General features: G+C 38.7%; 1 protein-coding gene across 2 annotated transcripts in view; it reads left to right on the forward strand.

Annotated features, from left to right (window-relative positions):
- Positions 1-409: 409 nt before the first annotated feature.
- Positions 410-17933, forward strand: part of UBE2W (ubiquitin conjugating enzyme E2 W) — a 61872-nt gene continuing 44348 nt past the window's right edge. Inside the window, exons 1-2 of one of the 2 annotated variants that reach the window (XM_036887525.2) lie at positions 499-542; positions 15049-15141. Coding sequence is in view for 1 of the 2 variants with exons in the window: in XM_036887524.2 (XP_036743419.1) it covers positions 528-542 (15 nt within the window). In the remaining variant the exon portion in view is untranslated. Of the gene's footprint in view, positions 543-15048; positions 15142-17933 lie in introns of both variants that reach the window. The other variant, XM_036887524.2, reaches the window with a different exon arrangement.

A 17933-nucleotide genomic window follows, 5' to 3' on the forward strand; every position in this document is an offset into this window, starting at 1 on the left:
TTCCAAATAAGGAATATGAGAAGTCTTCCAGTTCCATGAAGACCAGAAAGCAGCCCCACGGGAAGTTTTATCTCGCCCCAAGGGTGTGAAAATGGGCATAGCAGTGTGGGAAAGACATCAGAAAGAGAAAATCTGTAAACCATACACATATGGTTGGAAAAAGAAAAAAAACCCTACAGATCAGGACATCAACAGAATCTCGGGGTTAGACAGAAAAAAAACAACCACCGTGGCCAGGTCAGAACCGAAGCTGCGGCTCCTGAGCGACCAGAAGAGCCGGGGGCATCGCCGCAGACGCTGGAGAGCTGGACGAGAGCAGGGGTCCCGAAAGCGCCATCTACAGCGCTCCCGCTCGCCCCACCCTCCCGGATGCCCAGGGTGCCAGCCAATCCCCTCGCGCCATCCCCTTCCCATCGGAGGCCCCGCCCCGTGCGCCCGGGGTGCTGGGCCCCCGCGGCGTGACGCGAGCACGGCGACTCCGCCCCCTGCGTCTCTGGCCTCGCCGGCCTTGGGGGGATGGTTCCATCATGGCGTCAATGCAGGTGAGAGGAGTTTGTAGCATCTGGGCGGGCGAGGGAGCTGCCGAGAGGATGTGAGCGTTTTGTCGGGGGCAGTGTCTGGGAGTCTGGGGCACCCCGGCAGGCTCGGGAGCGGCCCTGGTGGCCAGTCCTTCCCAGCGTCGGGGCGTTTGGGGAGGGGTGAGAGGCGGCAAGAAGAAGGGCGGGGGTGGGGGTGCTTCGGTCGGTCGAAGCGGACACCAGCCGGCCGGGAAGTTGGGGAATAAAGAAGACTAAGGGGAGGAAAGGGCGAAGTTTGGCGTTGGCTCGGCAGCGGTGGTCTCGGAATCACCTCCCAGACCGTCTCCGCTGGCCTGCCTGTCCTCCACCCCAGGGATGCCTTTTCCTCCGCGGCTCCCGGCCGGGCGGAAACAGCTGCTCTTGCTGTAGTCGCCGGGGCAGGGGCTACGCTGAGAGAGGGGTAGAGAGTGGAGGGAGCTGAAAAAGCGTCCCCGGAGAAGGCGGCTGGTTGCAGAGGCGCTCCTCGGCTTCTGCTCAGGCCTCCCACGCCCGGCTTCCCTGACTGCTGAGCCCCTCGGCTTTTCTCTCTTGACTCTTAATCCTTTGGCCGGGTGGGTACCTTCCTCCATCGGCTTTCGCACTCTTAACCGAACATTCGTGCTTCAGCCCATTTCTCACTCTCCCTGAAGCTCCCCTTAGTACGTGAACATCTCTCGCCGCCTAATATGCAGTCTCTTAGAGATCCGAGTCACCAGCCTCCTTATGCCTCCTGGGATAACTCACCCTCAAATATTTTCCCCACGGTGCCCCACCCTTGCGGTCTCGGTAAACCGATAGCCCTTTGCCCTTCTCCCCTAGATCTTTAGTGGAACCTTGTTTGGTAGGAGGCGTTTTATTGACCCGTGTCATATCTACCTGACTTGGCAATGAGTGGCTGGCTTTCCAACTTAATATACTCCTTTTTTTACAAATCCAAGGAGTTTGGTTTTTTCAGGCAAAGATGGCAACCACAATTGTAGTTTTGTAAAGATTGATTCAGCATTATCTGTAGTATGCCTTTAATTTACAGTTGAAGATTAGCTTTTATGAAAACAACAGAAGGTAGAACTTTGGTTTGGAGTGTGAGCTGAGCGCTTTTTAGAGTTTTAACATCTTAGAGAAAGCGACCACGTTTCTCGGATTTTGTGCTTTTGTTTCTAGCGTAATCAAGTCTCCCTCTCTCTCCCACCTCATTTCCCCCCTTTTTTCTAAGCCATAGCAGTGTTTTTCTTTCCTCTCTTCTCTTTTCTGCATCTTCTTCCTTTTTTGTATACGTCTTTGCTCATATTTACTTCTGTGCTTTTGTGTTATCCCCTTTCAGCATGTTTTCACTGCAATATTCTTTTTAACCTTTTTTCTTCCTCTGGACTTGCAGAAGAGAGGGAAAAATGTATATAACATTTCTAGTTATATACAATTTAAGAGATGTCATGAAACCGTGCAGGAAAAAAACAATTTCAGGAAACATTATACTATTCTCCCCAGAGACGTTAGAGAAGTTTCGTCATTTGAGGCCAAAAAAGGAACTGTAGAACACTAGTTGAACAGTAGATGGGCAATATGACTAATTTAAAATTATTTGTTTTACAGTTAAAACTGTTTTAAGACTTAAAAATTAAAATCCACAATACTTGTGATTGTACTTGACAAGATAATTATAGGGATAGCTAATTAGCTGGTTAGAGTTAGACTTCAAATATAAGGAAAAGACAGGGTTAAGTTTTTAAGAGAAAATAACGAGTCAGAACAACTTAAAATGTTGATAATCTTGAGTTTTATATGGTGAAAAAATATTTACCAGTGCAATACTGCATGTTTCTGCTTCTCAAGTATACTACCTCTGTCTTATCACCCTTTATTCCTTTGTCTTATAATTAGAGGAATGGAAAACAGGTGTTTACTATTTTAATCAAAATAAAACTAAATCTTTTATTTGTAGTTATAAAATATCTGATACAGATTTCCCAATAGTATTTTGAAGAATATGTTAATAGAGAAATCAGACTTTTTGAAACACAATACAGTAATACTGTGTGGTTATTCTTTGTCTTCGGTAAACAAAATTTTTTCCTGACAGTCTTAATAGCAAAGCTTAATCCTTTTTAGAACAACTAAATTACACAAACATCTGCAGTCAGATTATGAAACTTGTTCATTCATCAATTATTTTTTGAGCGATAGTTTGTATCAGGTACTCATCAAGGTGCTGGGAATAACAGCAATGAACAAGAACCAAGATTGCTGCCTTTGTGGATATAATAGTGTAGTTGGGGGAGGCAGACAAGAACAAAATACTTACTTTGGTTGTGTATTATAGTTTAAGATGAAAGTGCTGTGGACAAAACATGCAGGGAGGGAGGCTAGGAAACAGATATTTTTGGAATTTCACTTAGAATGCTTAGGGTAAAGTATGCTATAGGTGAATGCTGCCCAGACTGTGTCCTTACTTTAAAAATCTTAAATAGATTTTTTATCTTACATCAGGATATTACTGCTGCTGAAGGGTTACTTAAGCTGTAAGAGAAACTGTATTTTTAAAATACTCAGTTTCTACAAGTGTAACACGGAATTTGATTACTTGAATTGATAAAAATGAAATAAATTAGTTTTTAGTCTCAATAATAAGTGAGGGTGGGATTTGAATTACTTGTTGGTATGTGTTTTAAAGTTGAGTTTTTAACTGCTTTAATGTACTTACCAGTGCCTCCCAACCTCTTTCCAGGTCATAGCACCCATAGAAAATAATTTTTGAATTGCACGCTAAGGTGGGTGAGGTATCAGAGGCTTGTAACACTTGACCAGGCAGATCGGGTGAAACATTGGGAATGAGGACCAGTGTTACTGGCATACCTTGTAATGACAGGGAAATTCTGCTCTGTAATGTTGCTAGAGTTGTTCTTCAGTATGCAGTTAAAGATTGTCTTCAAACTTACGTGAGCCCTTTGAGATGTTCTTTTCCATATTTTTTTTTCCTACTGTTTCTTCCTAGAACAAAGTCATAAATCACTAAGATTATGGCAAGATTATGTTTTAAGGAGCCATTCTTAAAGAATGGGGCTCAAAATTGACAGGAATTAGGGTAAAGAAATCAATCTACATTTAATTTTGATAATTCTAGAGATCTTAAAATATTAAGTGGAAAGTTGCTTGTAGCAAATTTTTAAATTTAACTGTTTAGGACTTTGATTATTTAGTACAAACTTTCTATCCCCAAACTTCAAAAGCACTTTAAAATGAATTTTTCTGTGATTCTAAACATTTCTTAAAAGTGAGGCAGTATTGGGTATTCTGTTACCTAAATCACAAAATTATATTCTTTGTGTTAATGTTTCTTTTTTCATTTTGTACTTAATCTTTTTTTTCCTTCTCCTGTTAGTTAAGTATTAACTAACCTGGCTTCCTGGATACATTGTCTGATTTTAGAATTTAATTTAGATGGTTCATTCAGACTTGGATTATGTTGGAAGTTTTTAAGTATATCTGGTATGTTTTTATGATTTGGCCACCTATATTTATTTATTAATTTTAGATGTGAACTCCTCTACATATTAAGATCTTACAAAGTCACTACATAACAGTGATATTTGTCAACTCTAAAAGCAATGATATAATGCACAGAAATGCTTAATTAAATTACTCTTGTGGATTTTCTGCATTTTCTTCCTCACTCTTACCTAATTGGGTCTTAGACTATATTGACTGTTTTGGTTAAATGGCGATTGAGATTTAGTAGGGATGGATTATGAGTGTGTGCTTATTTTAACATGACTTAGAAATAAATCATTTTGGATCATTCACAACATTGCTCTTTACTCAAGTAATTGTTGCTAGTGATTGAGAGAGGTGGAATATGGGCTAAGACATTACTATCACTGTAGTCGTGTTGCCTTAACACATTCTATGGGATTATTTGTTGATGCCATTTTGAAGGGTTACAACATAATCAAGAGTTAGAAAATTGACTGTCATCCTTGATCCTGAGTCTGAGTACTGGGAACTGGATTATAACTAGAATTACAGTGTCTGAGGTTAGCTGGATACTCCAGCTAGGAATGGGGCTGTCAGGGAGCTGTTAAAGGACCAGGAAAAAAGGCAACAGCAAAAAATAGAATTGAAGGTGTTCTTTGTGAATGATAAACAGAAGTAGATAGGAGACAACATGTGAAGAAAAGCCATAAAGCTATGGTAATCATCTTAACTCTGAAAGCAGTCAGTATTGTACTTCTCTTTTTGCTGTTACTCAATTACTGCTTTATTCGATGCCTTCATTTTTGTCCTCAAGTGTTTGGGTCTTTCATTTAACTTTTTAGGTCTCTTTGATTTCCTTGGGCAATAGGGTCCATGAGAATTGGAAAAATGCTTTTTCTCTGTTCCTTAAACGTGCACATAGTGACTCCAATAAATGTTCATTCCTTCACACTCCAAGAAACATTCCTAAATAGCAAATTCTGCCTCAGTTTAGTTCTATTTTAGAGAAATCTGTTAAGCAATTCTGTGATAGTAAAGTTGAGTATCTCTAAAGGAATAATTTAAAATTCACATTTACATTATATTTTTTTTCCCCAAAAAAAGTTAGGTTATTTTCTTGATTTATGTGTTCATCATAACTTTAATGTCTTTCTAAGTATTTTCATATTCTTTCTCCCTGGATTCTTACTCCAACCTTGCAAAAGGGAAAGTAAGATAATACTACTTCATTGTAATAAAGATTGATTTTTGGTAAGTAATCATTTATTGGAAAGTGACTTACTCAAAATTACATAGCAACTGTGTAGTGAAGCTGTGATTAGAAACCAAGCTCTGAAATCTGATGCTGTGAAGTTGTAGGTAATGAACATATTAACAAGTTCAGCATTGTAGAGAAGTCATTGTAATAGTCATCTAACTTTTCAGTGAAGAAGTAAGCATTTCCTAAACATCTTTTTATAGTTTCTATAGCTAAAAAAAAATGAGAAATATTACTTATACTTTATGAATCAAAACATTTTTAAAGGTTGTTTATGCATATTCTTGTGTACTGAGTAAAATTATAAGGGCAGATCTTTACTGTTCAAAAATAATCTTTACCATCAAGAAGATTTTTAAAAGTAGGAGGGATCTGGCCTCTGTGGAAATCTATTTCTGCATAGTACTTACCTAAATTGAACATTTGTTAGGTGAATTTTACTGCATCTTTATATCATTTCTCTCTGTTTCATTATTAATTTTATCTACATACTACTTGTTCATGTTTATCGGTGTTTTAAATATTTCTTCATTTGATAACCTGTATTTGTGCATGCAGATTTTCAGTTACCAACAAACGGTGCATACCTTGGAGTTACTTTATTCTGTGAAAAACTCTAAGCTCATGCAGTTGCTTTTGTAAAACTTCATTTAAACACAGGATCTGAAATCAGAATACCTAGTTTGAGGTTGTTTTCCACTATTTAACAGTTATATTGCACAAAAATCAATTTGTAGTGAGTGGTTTAAGACAAAAGCAGATTAACAGGTAAACATGTATAAAGCTGTTTTTTTTTAAATTTCCCTTCTTCAAACCTGTTCTTTCTGTAGTATTTCCCATGTTGGTCCAGGGCAACTTCATTCTTCCATGTTCTTCCAGAAACCTTGGTTTCATTCCACTGCAAAGTGAAAACATAAGCAAATTCTCTCAAGCTCTACCTTCAAAATATATCCAGAATCCAACAGTTTGTCTGCTCTTCTGAATTACTACCTAATACAGATGATCATCTTCCCTCATCTCAGTTTTGTCAACAGCTTTGTAACTGGTTCCCCTGCTTCTGCGCTTGTTCTTCACTGTCTTTTCTCAACCCATTATTTAGATCATTTCAAAACAAGTCGAATGTCATTTCACTCACATTCCTCCTGTGGCTTCCCTGTTTTACTCAGAATGTAATCTAAAATCCCTGTTATGGTTTAAAAGGCCTTACATCATCTATTTTGTTATCTCTCCCCACCTTCACTACTCATTTCTCTTCAGCCTATTGTTGTTTCTGCCTCAGGGCTTTTGCCCTTGTTATTTCCTCAGCTTGGGTTGCTCTTATCTACATAACTGGGTAGCTCACGTTTTTCTCTCAGACCCAGTTTTCTCAGAGAAGCTTTCCTTGGCCACCCAATATAAAATAGCCTTCCTAGACCTGGCACTTGTAATTGTCTTACCTGCTAAATTCTTGATAGCCTTGGCATATTAATTAATTAATTTACTATTTTTCTTAGACATAACCCAGCACCTGGTATGTAGTAGACCTTCACTAAATGTTGAAGGAATAAATGAGCACAGCTTTTGGATTCAGATAAACTTAGTTTGAATTCTAGCTTTGCCACTAATAGGGATAATAAAACAATCATAGGGGATGAAATTACAAATTACTCATGTTATGGTTCTTTAGAGTTGTGATACAACTTTGTGAGTTATATCTTAAAATGCAATAGGCCTCATTTTAAACTACCTCTATCAGATAACTCAGTTAAAATTTTTTCTGATTCCTCATCTTGCATTGGCTATCAATGGAAAAAAAGCAGATTTCCTTTACTATCATGTCATTAGAGGTCTTTTCCATTTCCACCCCACAGGAAGGAGGGAAGTATGAGTTTTAATTAGTATGTATTCTTTGCCAATCCTCTTCAGAATTTGAAAATTAGCCATGTAAAATTTTGAGCCTTCTATATCAGTTTTAAATGGCACATTCAACTTTTTTCCTTTTTTTACTGAAATGTAATTAGCACACCATAAAACTTACCCTTTTATTAAAGTGTACAATTAGTGGTTTTTAGTGTCTTCACAGCCATAATCACTAACTCTGGAACATTTTCATCAGTCCCCAAAAAACCCTTATGCATCAGCAAGTCACTCCCCACTTTCCCCCAGCCTTCATTTTCTCTGTGGGTTTACCTATTCTGGGCATTCCATACAAACGGAATCACACAATATGTAGCCTTTTTTAACGGGCTTCCTAGCACATTTTTGAGGTTCATCCACGCTGTAGTTTGTATCAGTACTTCATTCCTTTTTATGGACAGTAATAGTCTATTTTATATATCCATCAGTTGATTGACATTTGGGTTCTTTCTGTTTCCATTTATCAGTTAAGTGTCAATTTGGATTGCTTTGACAATTTGGATTGTTTCTGATTTTTGAATAGTGCTGTTTTGAACATTCATGTGCATGTTTTTGCTTGGACATGTTTTAATTTGTCTTAGATATGTAAATATACCTAGAAGTGAAATTGCTGGGTCATTTGGCAACTTTAATTTTTTGAGAAACTTCCAGACTTTTTCCATGACAGCTGCCCCTTTTTACATTCCCAACAGCACTGTGCAAAGTTTCCATTCTCTACACACTCTGGTCAATATTTGTTCATTTTTTAAAATTATAGCTATTTTTAGTGGGTGTGAGGTGCTACCTCATTGTGGTTTTGATCTGCATTTCCTTAATGGCTAATGATGTTGAGCATATAGTGCTTGTTGGTACATTCCTTGGAAAAGTGTCTGTTCATGTCCTTTGCCTATTTAAAAAACTAATTTGTCTCTTGTAAGAGTTCTTTATTCTGAATAGAAGCCCCTTATCAGACATATGATTTACAAATATTTTCAACTATTCTGTGAACGGTGTTTGCATATTTTTGATGGTGTCCTTTGAAGAAGTTTTAATTTTGATGAAGTCCAGTTTATCTTTTTCATCATTTGTGCTTTGGGTATCATATCTAAGAAATCATTAACTAATCCAAGGTCATAAGGACGTATGCTTTATTACTCCAGTGTTTTCTTTTGAGAGTGCAGTTTAAGCTCTTACATACAGGTCTTTGATTCATTTTGAGTCAACTTTTGTATATGGTGTGAGACATAGTTTTATAGCATTCATATAGCAGCTTGTTTTCTTTTTGAAGGTATGTAGATCCAAGCTAAGAGTCCATCAGGTTTGATGGTATCCTACTGGATTCAGGTTATTTGTCTAGATGAGTGGAGCAGTTACTTTTCCAGATGAGAATTTATATTGCAATCCTGCCATTAAAAAATGTAGTTGTAATCTTACATATATATATATATAAATTTGGTATCATTAATGTACAATTACATGAACAACATTATGGTTACTAGACTCCCCCTATTATCAAGTCCCCCCCACATACCCCATTACAGTCACTGTCCATCAGCATAGTAAAATGCTATAGAATCATTATTATCTTCTCTGTGCAATACTGCCTTCCCTGTGCCCCCTCCTACATTATGTGTCCTAATCATAATACCCCTTGGTCCCCCTTATCTCTTCCCGTCCCACCCATCCTCCCCAATCCCTTTACCTTTGGTAACTGTTAGTCCATTCTTGGGTTCTGTGAGTCTGCTGCTGTTTTGTTCCTTCAGTTTTTGTTTTGTTCTTATACTCCACAGATGAGTGAAATCATCTGATACCTGTCTTCCTCCGCCTGGCTTATTTCACTGAGCATAATACCCTTTAGTTCCATCTGTTGTTGCAAGTGGTAGGATTTGTTTTCTTCTTATGGCTGAATAATACTCCATTGTGTATATGTACCACATCTTCTTTATCCATTCATCTACTGATGGACACTTAGGTTGCTTCCATTCCTTGGCTATTGTAAACAGTGCTGCAATAAACATAGGGGTGCATATGTTGTTTTCAAACTGGGCTGCTGCATTCCTAGGGTACATTCCTAGGAGTGGAATTCCTGGGTCAAATGGTATTTCTATTTTTAATTTTTTGAGGAACCTTCATACTGCTTTCCACAGTGTTTGAACTAGTTTACATTCCCACCAGCAGTGTAGGAGGGTTCCCCTTTCTCCGCAACCTCGCCAACATTTGTGGTTGTTTTATCTTTTGAATTGTGGCGATCCTTACTGGTGTGAGGTGATATCTCATTGTGGTTTTAATTTGCATTTCTCTGATGACTAGAGATGTGGAGCATCTTTTCGTGTGCCTGTTGGTCATCTGAATTTCTTCTTTGGAGAAGTGTCTGTTCAGGTCCTCTGCCCATTTTTTAATTGGCTTATTTGCTTTTTGTTTGTTGAGGTGCATGACCTCTTTATATAATTTGGATGTCAACTCCTTATTGGATATGTCATTTATGAATATATTTTCCCATATTGTACGATGTCTTTTTGTTCTACTGATGGTGTCCTTTGCTGTACAGAAACTTTTTAGTTTGATGTAGTCCAACTTGCTCATTTTTGCTTTTGTTTCCCTTGCCCCGGGGAGATATGTTCATGAAGAACTTGCTCATGTTTATGTCAAAGAGATTTTTGCCTATGTTTTTTTGTAAGAGTTTTATAGTTTCATGACTTACATTCAGGTCTTTGATCCATTTTGAATTTACTTTTGTGTATGGGGTTAGACAGTGATCCAGTTTCATTCTCTTACATGTAGCTGTCCAGTTTTGCCAGCACCATCTGTTGAAGAGACTGTCATTTCGCCATTGTATGTCCATGGCTCCTTTATCAAATATTAATTGGCCATATATGTTTGGGTTAATGTCTGGAGTCTCTATTCTGTTCCACTGGTCTATGGCTCTGTTCTTGTGCCAGTACCAAATTGTCTTGATTACTGTGGCTTTGTAGTAGAGCTTGAAGTTGGGGAGCAAAATCCCCCCCACTTTATTCTTCCTTCTCAGGATTGCTTTGGCTATTCGAGGTCTTAGGTGTTTCCATATGAATTTTTGAACTATTTGTTCCAGTTCATTGAAAAATGATGTTGGTAATTTGATAGGGATTGCATCGAATCTGTATATTGCTTTGGGCAAGATGGCCATTTTGACGATATTAATTCTTCCTAGCCAGGAGCATGGGATAAGTTTCCATTTGTTAGTGTCCTCTTTTTGTTTATGATTTTTATTTTAAACTTTCAGGATGTTTGGTGAGTTCAGTTTCATTTGGCCCTTTTTGTGGGCTTTGTGAGATTTTTTTTTATCTGAACCAGGTTCCTTTGACGTTTCATAATTCTGTGTGCTGCCCTCTAGTGCCTAGAAGCTCTAGGCTCTGGAGCTGCTCAGCCCCTAGAGTGAGGTTGGGGGTCCTAGGCAAGCGGTGCTGATGCCTTGGAGGAGGAAAGATCTGTTTCCTGATTCCCATCTGTGGTGCCTGTTTCTAATATCAGAGCCAGTGGACCGAGCACACAGGTGTAAGCCTCTCTGCTTTGCATCTCTAGCTGTTGTAGGCGAGGCCTCCCTCTGGCTGGCCCGACACCAGCACAGTGACCGCAGGTTTGTGAACTGGTGTTGGCAGGCTAGGAGAAAGGTGCAGCAAGCTGCGTGTCACAGTGGGGGGGGCCCTCAGAACTGAGTAGACGGCCAGGGGGATGCAGCACCTGAAGTTCCTCAAAGTTCCCAACCAGCTGGGCAAATCTCACCCAGACAACCTTTTCCAGATCTCCCCTCCCCCATGCAGCAAGCTCCATGCAAACACCGCCCCTTCAGTAGCCCTCTAGCTGCTAGGAAACCTCTCAGACTGCCTGCCTCTCCTTTGTCCCAGACTGGCCGTGTGGATCTCCGTCTTCCACAAACAGCCGTAATCTCAGTCTCTCAAGCACTCCGTCTGTCCCAGCTCCGCAGCCCCACCAACCTCCAGAGCACCACACAATGTAGTTCTGTGCTCCAAAGCAGACCTCCAGGTCTGGGTGTTCAGCAGTCTTAGGCTTCCACTCCCTCCCCACTTCGTTTCTCTTCCTCCCGCCAGTGTGCTGAGGTGGGCAAAGGGCTTGGGTCCTACCGGATCAAGGCTTTCGTATGTTACCCTGTTTCATGAGCTCTGTGCTCTGTTCGTGAGGTCTATATGCAGTCCGGTGCAGCCTTCTTTCCTCTTCCTGTTTTAGGGCTAGTTGTATTAACTGTATTTTCACACCATATGTGGTTTTGGGAGGAATTCTCTGTCCCACCTCTCACACTGCCATATTGTATCCTACTCCTGTAGTTGTAATCTTAATAACTATTGCTGAGAACATTTATATATTCATATATCAGCTTTTATTGTAATTAAAATAGGCATACCAGCTTAAAATTAGACTTAACAAAAACTTTAAGCCACCGGGCATTTTAGAAGTCCTCTACTTCAGCCATCATATTTTTTCTTTAAATCATTGTGGCATTTTGTGATTAGAGGTAGTTGATAAAATATAATTTGTTTACTTTTGTGTTACATTTAAGAAAGATTTATTGAATAAATTGAATATATGCCTTTTTTTAGTGTATAGACTTCATATGACAAAATTGCATTCTTAGGATTAGAGGATTCTAGTGGAGAAAATTACATACCATGGCATATTGGTGCCATTTTTGCTGTAGATGTTGCTTAGGGGAAACCTCACAGCATTCATTTCTGTATATCAATATCAGTTAGTTTGAGCTACCTTCATGTGATATTTCTCCAGTCTATTCTCATTATTCATGGATTCTGTATTTGTGAATCTGCCTACTTGGTAAAATTTAGTTGAACCCTAAAATTGATACTCATGGTGCTTTTGTGGTGGTTTGCACACATGTGCAAGCTGTGAGAAAGAGTTACTGAATGTGCATGTACCCAGCCGAGGTCAAACAAGGTCATGCTCTACCTTATTTCAGCTGTCAAACTGTGACCTTTTCTTGGGCTACTTAATGTCACTTTTTTCACATTTTTGTGCTTTTGGTGATTTCAGTTTAAAATGGCCCACAAGTATGCTTACTGAATGCTATCCCATGTTCCTAACTGCACATACTCTGTAATGTGCCTTATTTAGAAAATGCATGTGTTAAGTAAGTTTGTTCAGGGATGTGCTATTGGCCTTGGGTTGTATGTTAATTAATCAACAATATATATTGAGGGGTCTTTAAATAGAAGCATACAAAAACCAGTTTTTATTGAGTGGTTGAGTGTGACCAGAGGATCACAGGAACCTAAACTTGTATTTTCCCTAGGAACAATGTGGTTCACTTTTTGCTAATTCAGTATTTACTGTGACTTTATAGAACATAACTACAGCAAATAATGAGAGGTGACTATTTTGATTTAAATTTCAGTCTATCTTTGTCTGAAATGTCTTCAAGCCAAGTTAAAATTGGTAAAATATAATGTTGTTGCTATATCCACGTTCCTTGTTTTGTCTTTTTTCATTTCCTATTGTAGATCAATAACCTTCCCTAGTTTTTTCCTTGACTTACCTGTTAACGTCTATTGAAATCACATTGTGAAGCTTTAAAAAAAGCAAACTATCCCTTGAGATTGATATAATTGATCTGTCATGCATCATGGATATTGGAATTTTTCTCAGCTCCTTGGTAATTCTAATGTGCAGCCGAGAACTCCTCTTCACTACAATGGGAATATTTAAGTGTGCAATTACGTGAATTGGGTAAGATGTAATACATCTCCTTGGACCAGATTTAGAGCTCAGAGGATGGTAGACCTTTTAAAGTTGATAACCTCTGAAAAGACCTTTAAGAACCAAAGTTGAGACTATAAAAATGTTTACATATGTTTTTGGCTATCTATAATTATAGTTCTATCAAAGAACATCCATTTCCTGTATGTATCAGAGTACAAGACATATTAACTGCCTTATCAGTTTTAGTGAAATCTCTTGTTTGGTGGCTGTTTTACAAAAAAAAGTATCTGCTAATCTGCTACTTGAGTTCTTTGTGGAGGAGGGTTAGTGAACAGAGTACATTAAGATGTGACTGCTTGTGGTCTTCCTGGCTGTATGTTACAAAGCTGAATGATTCTACAATGCCCATTGTGTATCTGGATTTACAGATTTCCTATCAGGAATCTTTGGAGTTGAATATGAATAATTACAATCCCAAGTAGCTTGGTTTTGTTGTTTTAAATAATCTTAGGAGCCCTGTATTAAAATACGAATAGCTGTTGGAATGTTATTTTTGTTTTTAGTCTTTTAACCCTTTCTTAAGACCATTATTGTTGCTAGCCCTTGTATCTCCCTTGTAAGGGCTGTGCTGAACATTTTTTTTCAGTCCATTAAAATCACTGAGCCAGGTTGTTAATGGTTCTGCATCCTGAGTCTATCTACCCTGTCTTTAGGTTGAAGTGGACATTTACTGCAAATGTGTACCTTCTGTCAACATCCTTTACTTGCTAGGAGTACTTAGTATTTTGATGTTTGGGTCATTTTAACAATTTCCCATCTTTTCAGTGTTTTTTTTTTTTTTTTTTAATTATCTAGCGGGTTTAGTTAGGCCTTTCACTATTTGTACTGTCTTTCTGAATTCAAATTTTGCCCAAAATCCATTTTAGTTCTTTAGAACTTTGTACCTGATATCTTGGAGCCACCAAACTTTGCCTCAGTCCTCACAGCTTTACTGCTTTTACTTACCTTGTGTGCCCTCATAGCATGTTTTGCCTCTTTCATAGGATTTCTAAGTTCTGCCTTGTATTTGTTATAAAGGTACTTTCTCTTTTATTAGGCTCTTAACTCATTGGGAACTGTATGCTTTTGGAAGTAATTCTGAGTAAATAGAGACTCAAGTACTTTTTTCAAAATAGGTCAGAAGTGATGAAAACATTGATTTTTTTTTTTTTTTTTTTGCTCTATCTCCGAGTCCTTAATGTTTATCTTTTGCTTCTGCTTCTCCATTGGCCCAATTAAGAAACCAAAGAACTGAGTTGAATAGGGAGAAAGTATATATATAGTATTTTTTAATTAGTGTAAATTTCCTGTTAATTATATGTCTCTCAACTAGATTCATATTTGGCTGGTAATTCTTTAACTTTGAAGAGACTTTTAAGAACTCAAATATAAGTCTTGTTTCTTTTCCTGATGGTGACAAATTTTTATTCTTATAAAACAAATTGAAGCTATTCTGAAAAAATTTAGTTTTTGGTATTTTTACGTTGAACAGTTACATATGTGTGTGTGTGTATATATATATATATATATATATATATATATATACACACACATATGAGATAATCTGTCTACCTTAAGCACCAGGTCCTCAGCATATTGCCTTGCTCTTTGTGTTAAAGAATGTCCCTATAAGCATTAAATGTGATTCTTTTTTTTCTTGCTTAAGTTAGTGACTCTAAGTAGTATTAGTAAGTTTCCACCTCATATTGTCCAAAGAAAGTATTGAAAGAATCCCTGAAATCACAGGATAGCACAACTGAGCACAGTGAGGACGGAAACACATATTTGGGTTATCAAAGGGACTAACCAGAAATGTTAAGATTCATAGTTTTAAGATTTTATTTCTGCTAATGGAAATCTTTTTAAGTAGTGCTTTGAAATGCATAGGGGTATAATATTTTGTGTACTTTAAGGGGGTAAGGGGAAGAAAGAAAATTGTTTATATTGAGTAGATTCCCTCAATATTATTTTTAACTAAAAATGGAAATTTACTTTAGATAAGATATAAAGCAATAATGTAAGTTATGAGCCTTTTTGGCTTCATAGTGGTAATTTGTGCATTTGGTTAAGTAAAAAATTTTGTACTAAAAACAGCTTTGTACAGTATTCCCCCTTTATCTGCAGTTTCGCTTTTTGTGATTTCAGTTACATGCAATCCAGAAGCATATGATTCTCCTTCTGACCTATCATCTCACCACATAGGCATTTTTATCATCTTCCATCATTAAAAAAAGAAGGGTGAGGACAGAACAGTAAGATATTTTGAGAGAGAGACCACATTACTTTAATTACAGTACATTATAATTCTATTATTGTTAATCTCTTACTGTGCCTAATTTATAAATTAAACTTTTAATCATAGGTTACATATGGAAAATAATATAGTATATGTAGCGTTTGATACCCTCTGCAGCTTCAGGCAACTGGGGTCTTGGAATGTATTCTTGCATGTAGTCAAACTACTGTATTTAGTTTTTTGGAACATGTTTTAAACCATTGTAGGTATGTAGGGGTATGTATTGTTGCTCCAAAAGAAGGGAGTTCCCCACTCTGGGGAAGTTCACTCTGAATTCAATACGGCCAAATAAAGACAATAGAAAGTTGGGGGTTAAAAGGGGCTTATGCCCTGTTTATTCTCATGGCAGTAGGTGGAGCACTGGACTCCCATCCTTCCCAGCTATGTACAAGCAGCAAACCCAAATGCATTCTGGAGGCTGGCTACAGCCTCTGCCCCCCAGCACTGCCTCCTTGGTGGTCCCATCTCCTGCTGTTTCTCCCTTGCACTGGGGCCCCACTGGTGGCTCTGGCAGCACCTCCTCTTGCTTCAGCATGGGACTGTGTGGCTTCTCTTCTCTGCTACTCTCTGCCTCCTAAGCTTGTCCCTTCCCTGCTTCCATCATTGTCTCCCCACCTTCCCGGCCACTAGCACCGGGAGGAACTCTGGGCGTGTCCCTCTGGTGACTGGTGGAGACCTTACCAGTTATGTCCAGGCACTTGTATGTTTCCGCTCCACCTCTCCCCTCAGTGGGTATTCCCAGACTGATGGGTGGGGCGGGGCCTGCTGAGAGCACCTGGTAAACATCCTTCTTCCAATAAGTATGCAAACAGGCTCTTTTATGTATATACAATGGGTGATATTAAAGCCCTGTGAGAATCCTGGTTGTAAATTTCCTATTTTTCTATATGTGTATATAGAAAAACACTGCTCACATTTGATAAAGATACATCATCATACAAGTCTTAAAAGGTAATATAAAATGCTTAAAACTGTAATGAGTATATACATCACATAATACTACAGAAAGGTAATTGTAGGTATGTATGATTGAATTATACTGAACAGTATGTGAGGAACCTGCATATGGCTTTAACTTGTGAAAACAAGTAGTATAATGTGGGTTCTGGAATTTTGAAACTAAAAGAAACTTCAGAGATAATTTAATTTTTTTTTAAATAATGAAAACATGGTCCCAGTGGTTAAGTAATTTGCCTGGGTTTATAATACTGCAATATAGTAATTTATAAGAAAATGTATTTTGTTCTTCAGATGACCAAAATAAATTTCTCAGATATATTTGGTCTTTCTCCACAGTTCCAGAAAACACCTCAGCCAGAAAGGTGAAATGGGTATCTTGTTATGTTAGTGGAAGTCTGGGACCCCACCCAAGTGTTGGGGTGGTTGCCAAGAGCACCAACCATGTGATTAGAGGGTGGGAACTTCCATCCCCCAACCCCTGGGAAAGAAGATGGCAGAGGTGCTAGAGGTTGAATCAGCCAGTGGCCAGTGACTTAGTCATGACTGTAATCAAGCCCACACAAAAACCCACAGTAAGAGCTGTTTTGCTCTTTTGCATCCTCCTTCCCTGTTGGAAGGAGAGCTTCCATGCCTGGGAAACCCAAAATGCTTCCACATGCTACGGAGCCAGGCAAGGATAGAAGAAGGTCCTTTATACAGGACCTTGCCCTATGTATGTTTTCATCTGGCTGTTAGCTTGTATCCTTTACTAAACTGGTAAATGTGTTTTGCTGAGTTCTGTGCTCTGTTCTAGCAAATTAATCAAGCCGGGGGAGGAGGTTGGTGAGAACCTTCAGTCTGTAGATGGTGGGTCAGAAGCATAGGCAACAGCCTCAGGCTTGTGACTGGCTTCTGGAATGGGGGGTATGGAGGTCAGTCTTGGGGGGCTGAGCCCTTGGGGATCTGGTACTCTCTCTGGGCAGATAGCATCAGCATTGAGCTGAATTCTCAGACATCTGCTCATGTTCAAGAATTACTTGGTGTCCTGCTTGGAACCTCCCCTGCCACAATACATTGGGATTGGGTCTGGAACCCAAACAGAGTTGGTGTCAAGAGTAGTGATTTGCTGAAATATAGTCACTTAGGGTGTACCTGTAATTCATGAAATGCCCTCCCTAAATTCAAGTATTTGTAATTTATACTTTCAGATAATTCTACTAGACTGAATAGAAATGTTCTCAAAGTATCTGTAGTATCCATTTTATTTATCTGAGTTCCATTACAAAACTAGATTTTATGTTCACTGAAAAATGTTGAACCCAGAGCAGTAAAAATTGCAATAACACAGCACACCTTTTTTTTTTTAATTACATAACTAACACCTAAGCCACTGCTCTAGTGACCTTGCAGGTCCGTCTCCCTGTGCCCTGACACCTCTGCCAGAGGCCTTCTTCTCCAATCAGGTCCTGGTCACTAGTCCCCCCCCACCGTGACCAACAGCACATACACACACACTGCTGGCAGGAACAGAGCAGCTCAGCATGGTGCCTCAGGCAGGGCCTGGGAAATAACACAGCATATCTTTAAGTATGTATATTTGTTAGAAGAATGTAACAACAATGCTAATGCTCAGTGAGTTACAGATCATCAAATTTATGTTCCTTTGGCTAAATCTACAAGAAAGAAAGATCTGTCCAACTAAGATCCACCTAGTTTTATGGCTTTAAAAGAATCTTATAAAGTCTTTTTAAGTAACAAAACTTAAAAGCTAAAAGCCCTGAAGCCCCCTTTTGGT

This window comes from Manis pentadactyla, chromosome 3 (genome assembly GCF_030020395.1).
Source record: "Manis pentadactyla isolate mManPen7 chromosome 3, mManPen7.hap1, whole genome shotgun sequence".
In the NCBI taxonomy this organism is placed as follows: domain Eukaryota; kingdom Metazoa; phylum Chordata; class Mammalia; order Pholidota; family Manidae; genus Manis; species Manis pentadactyla.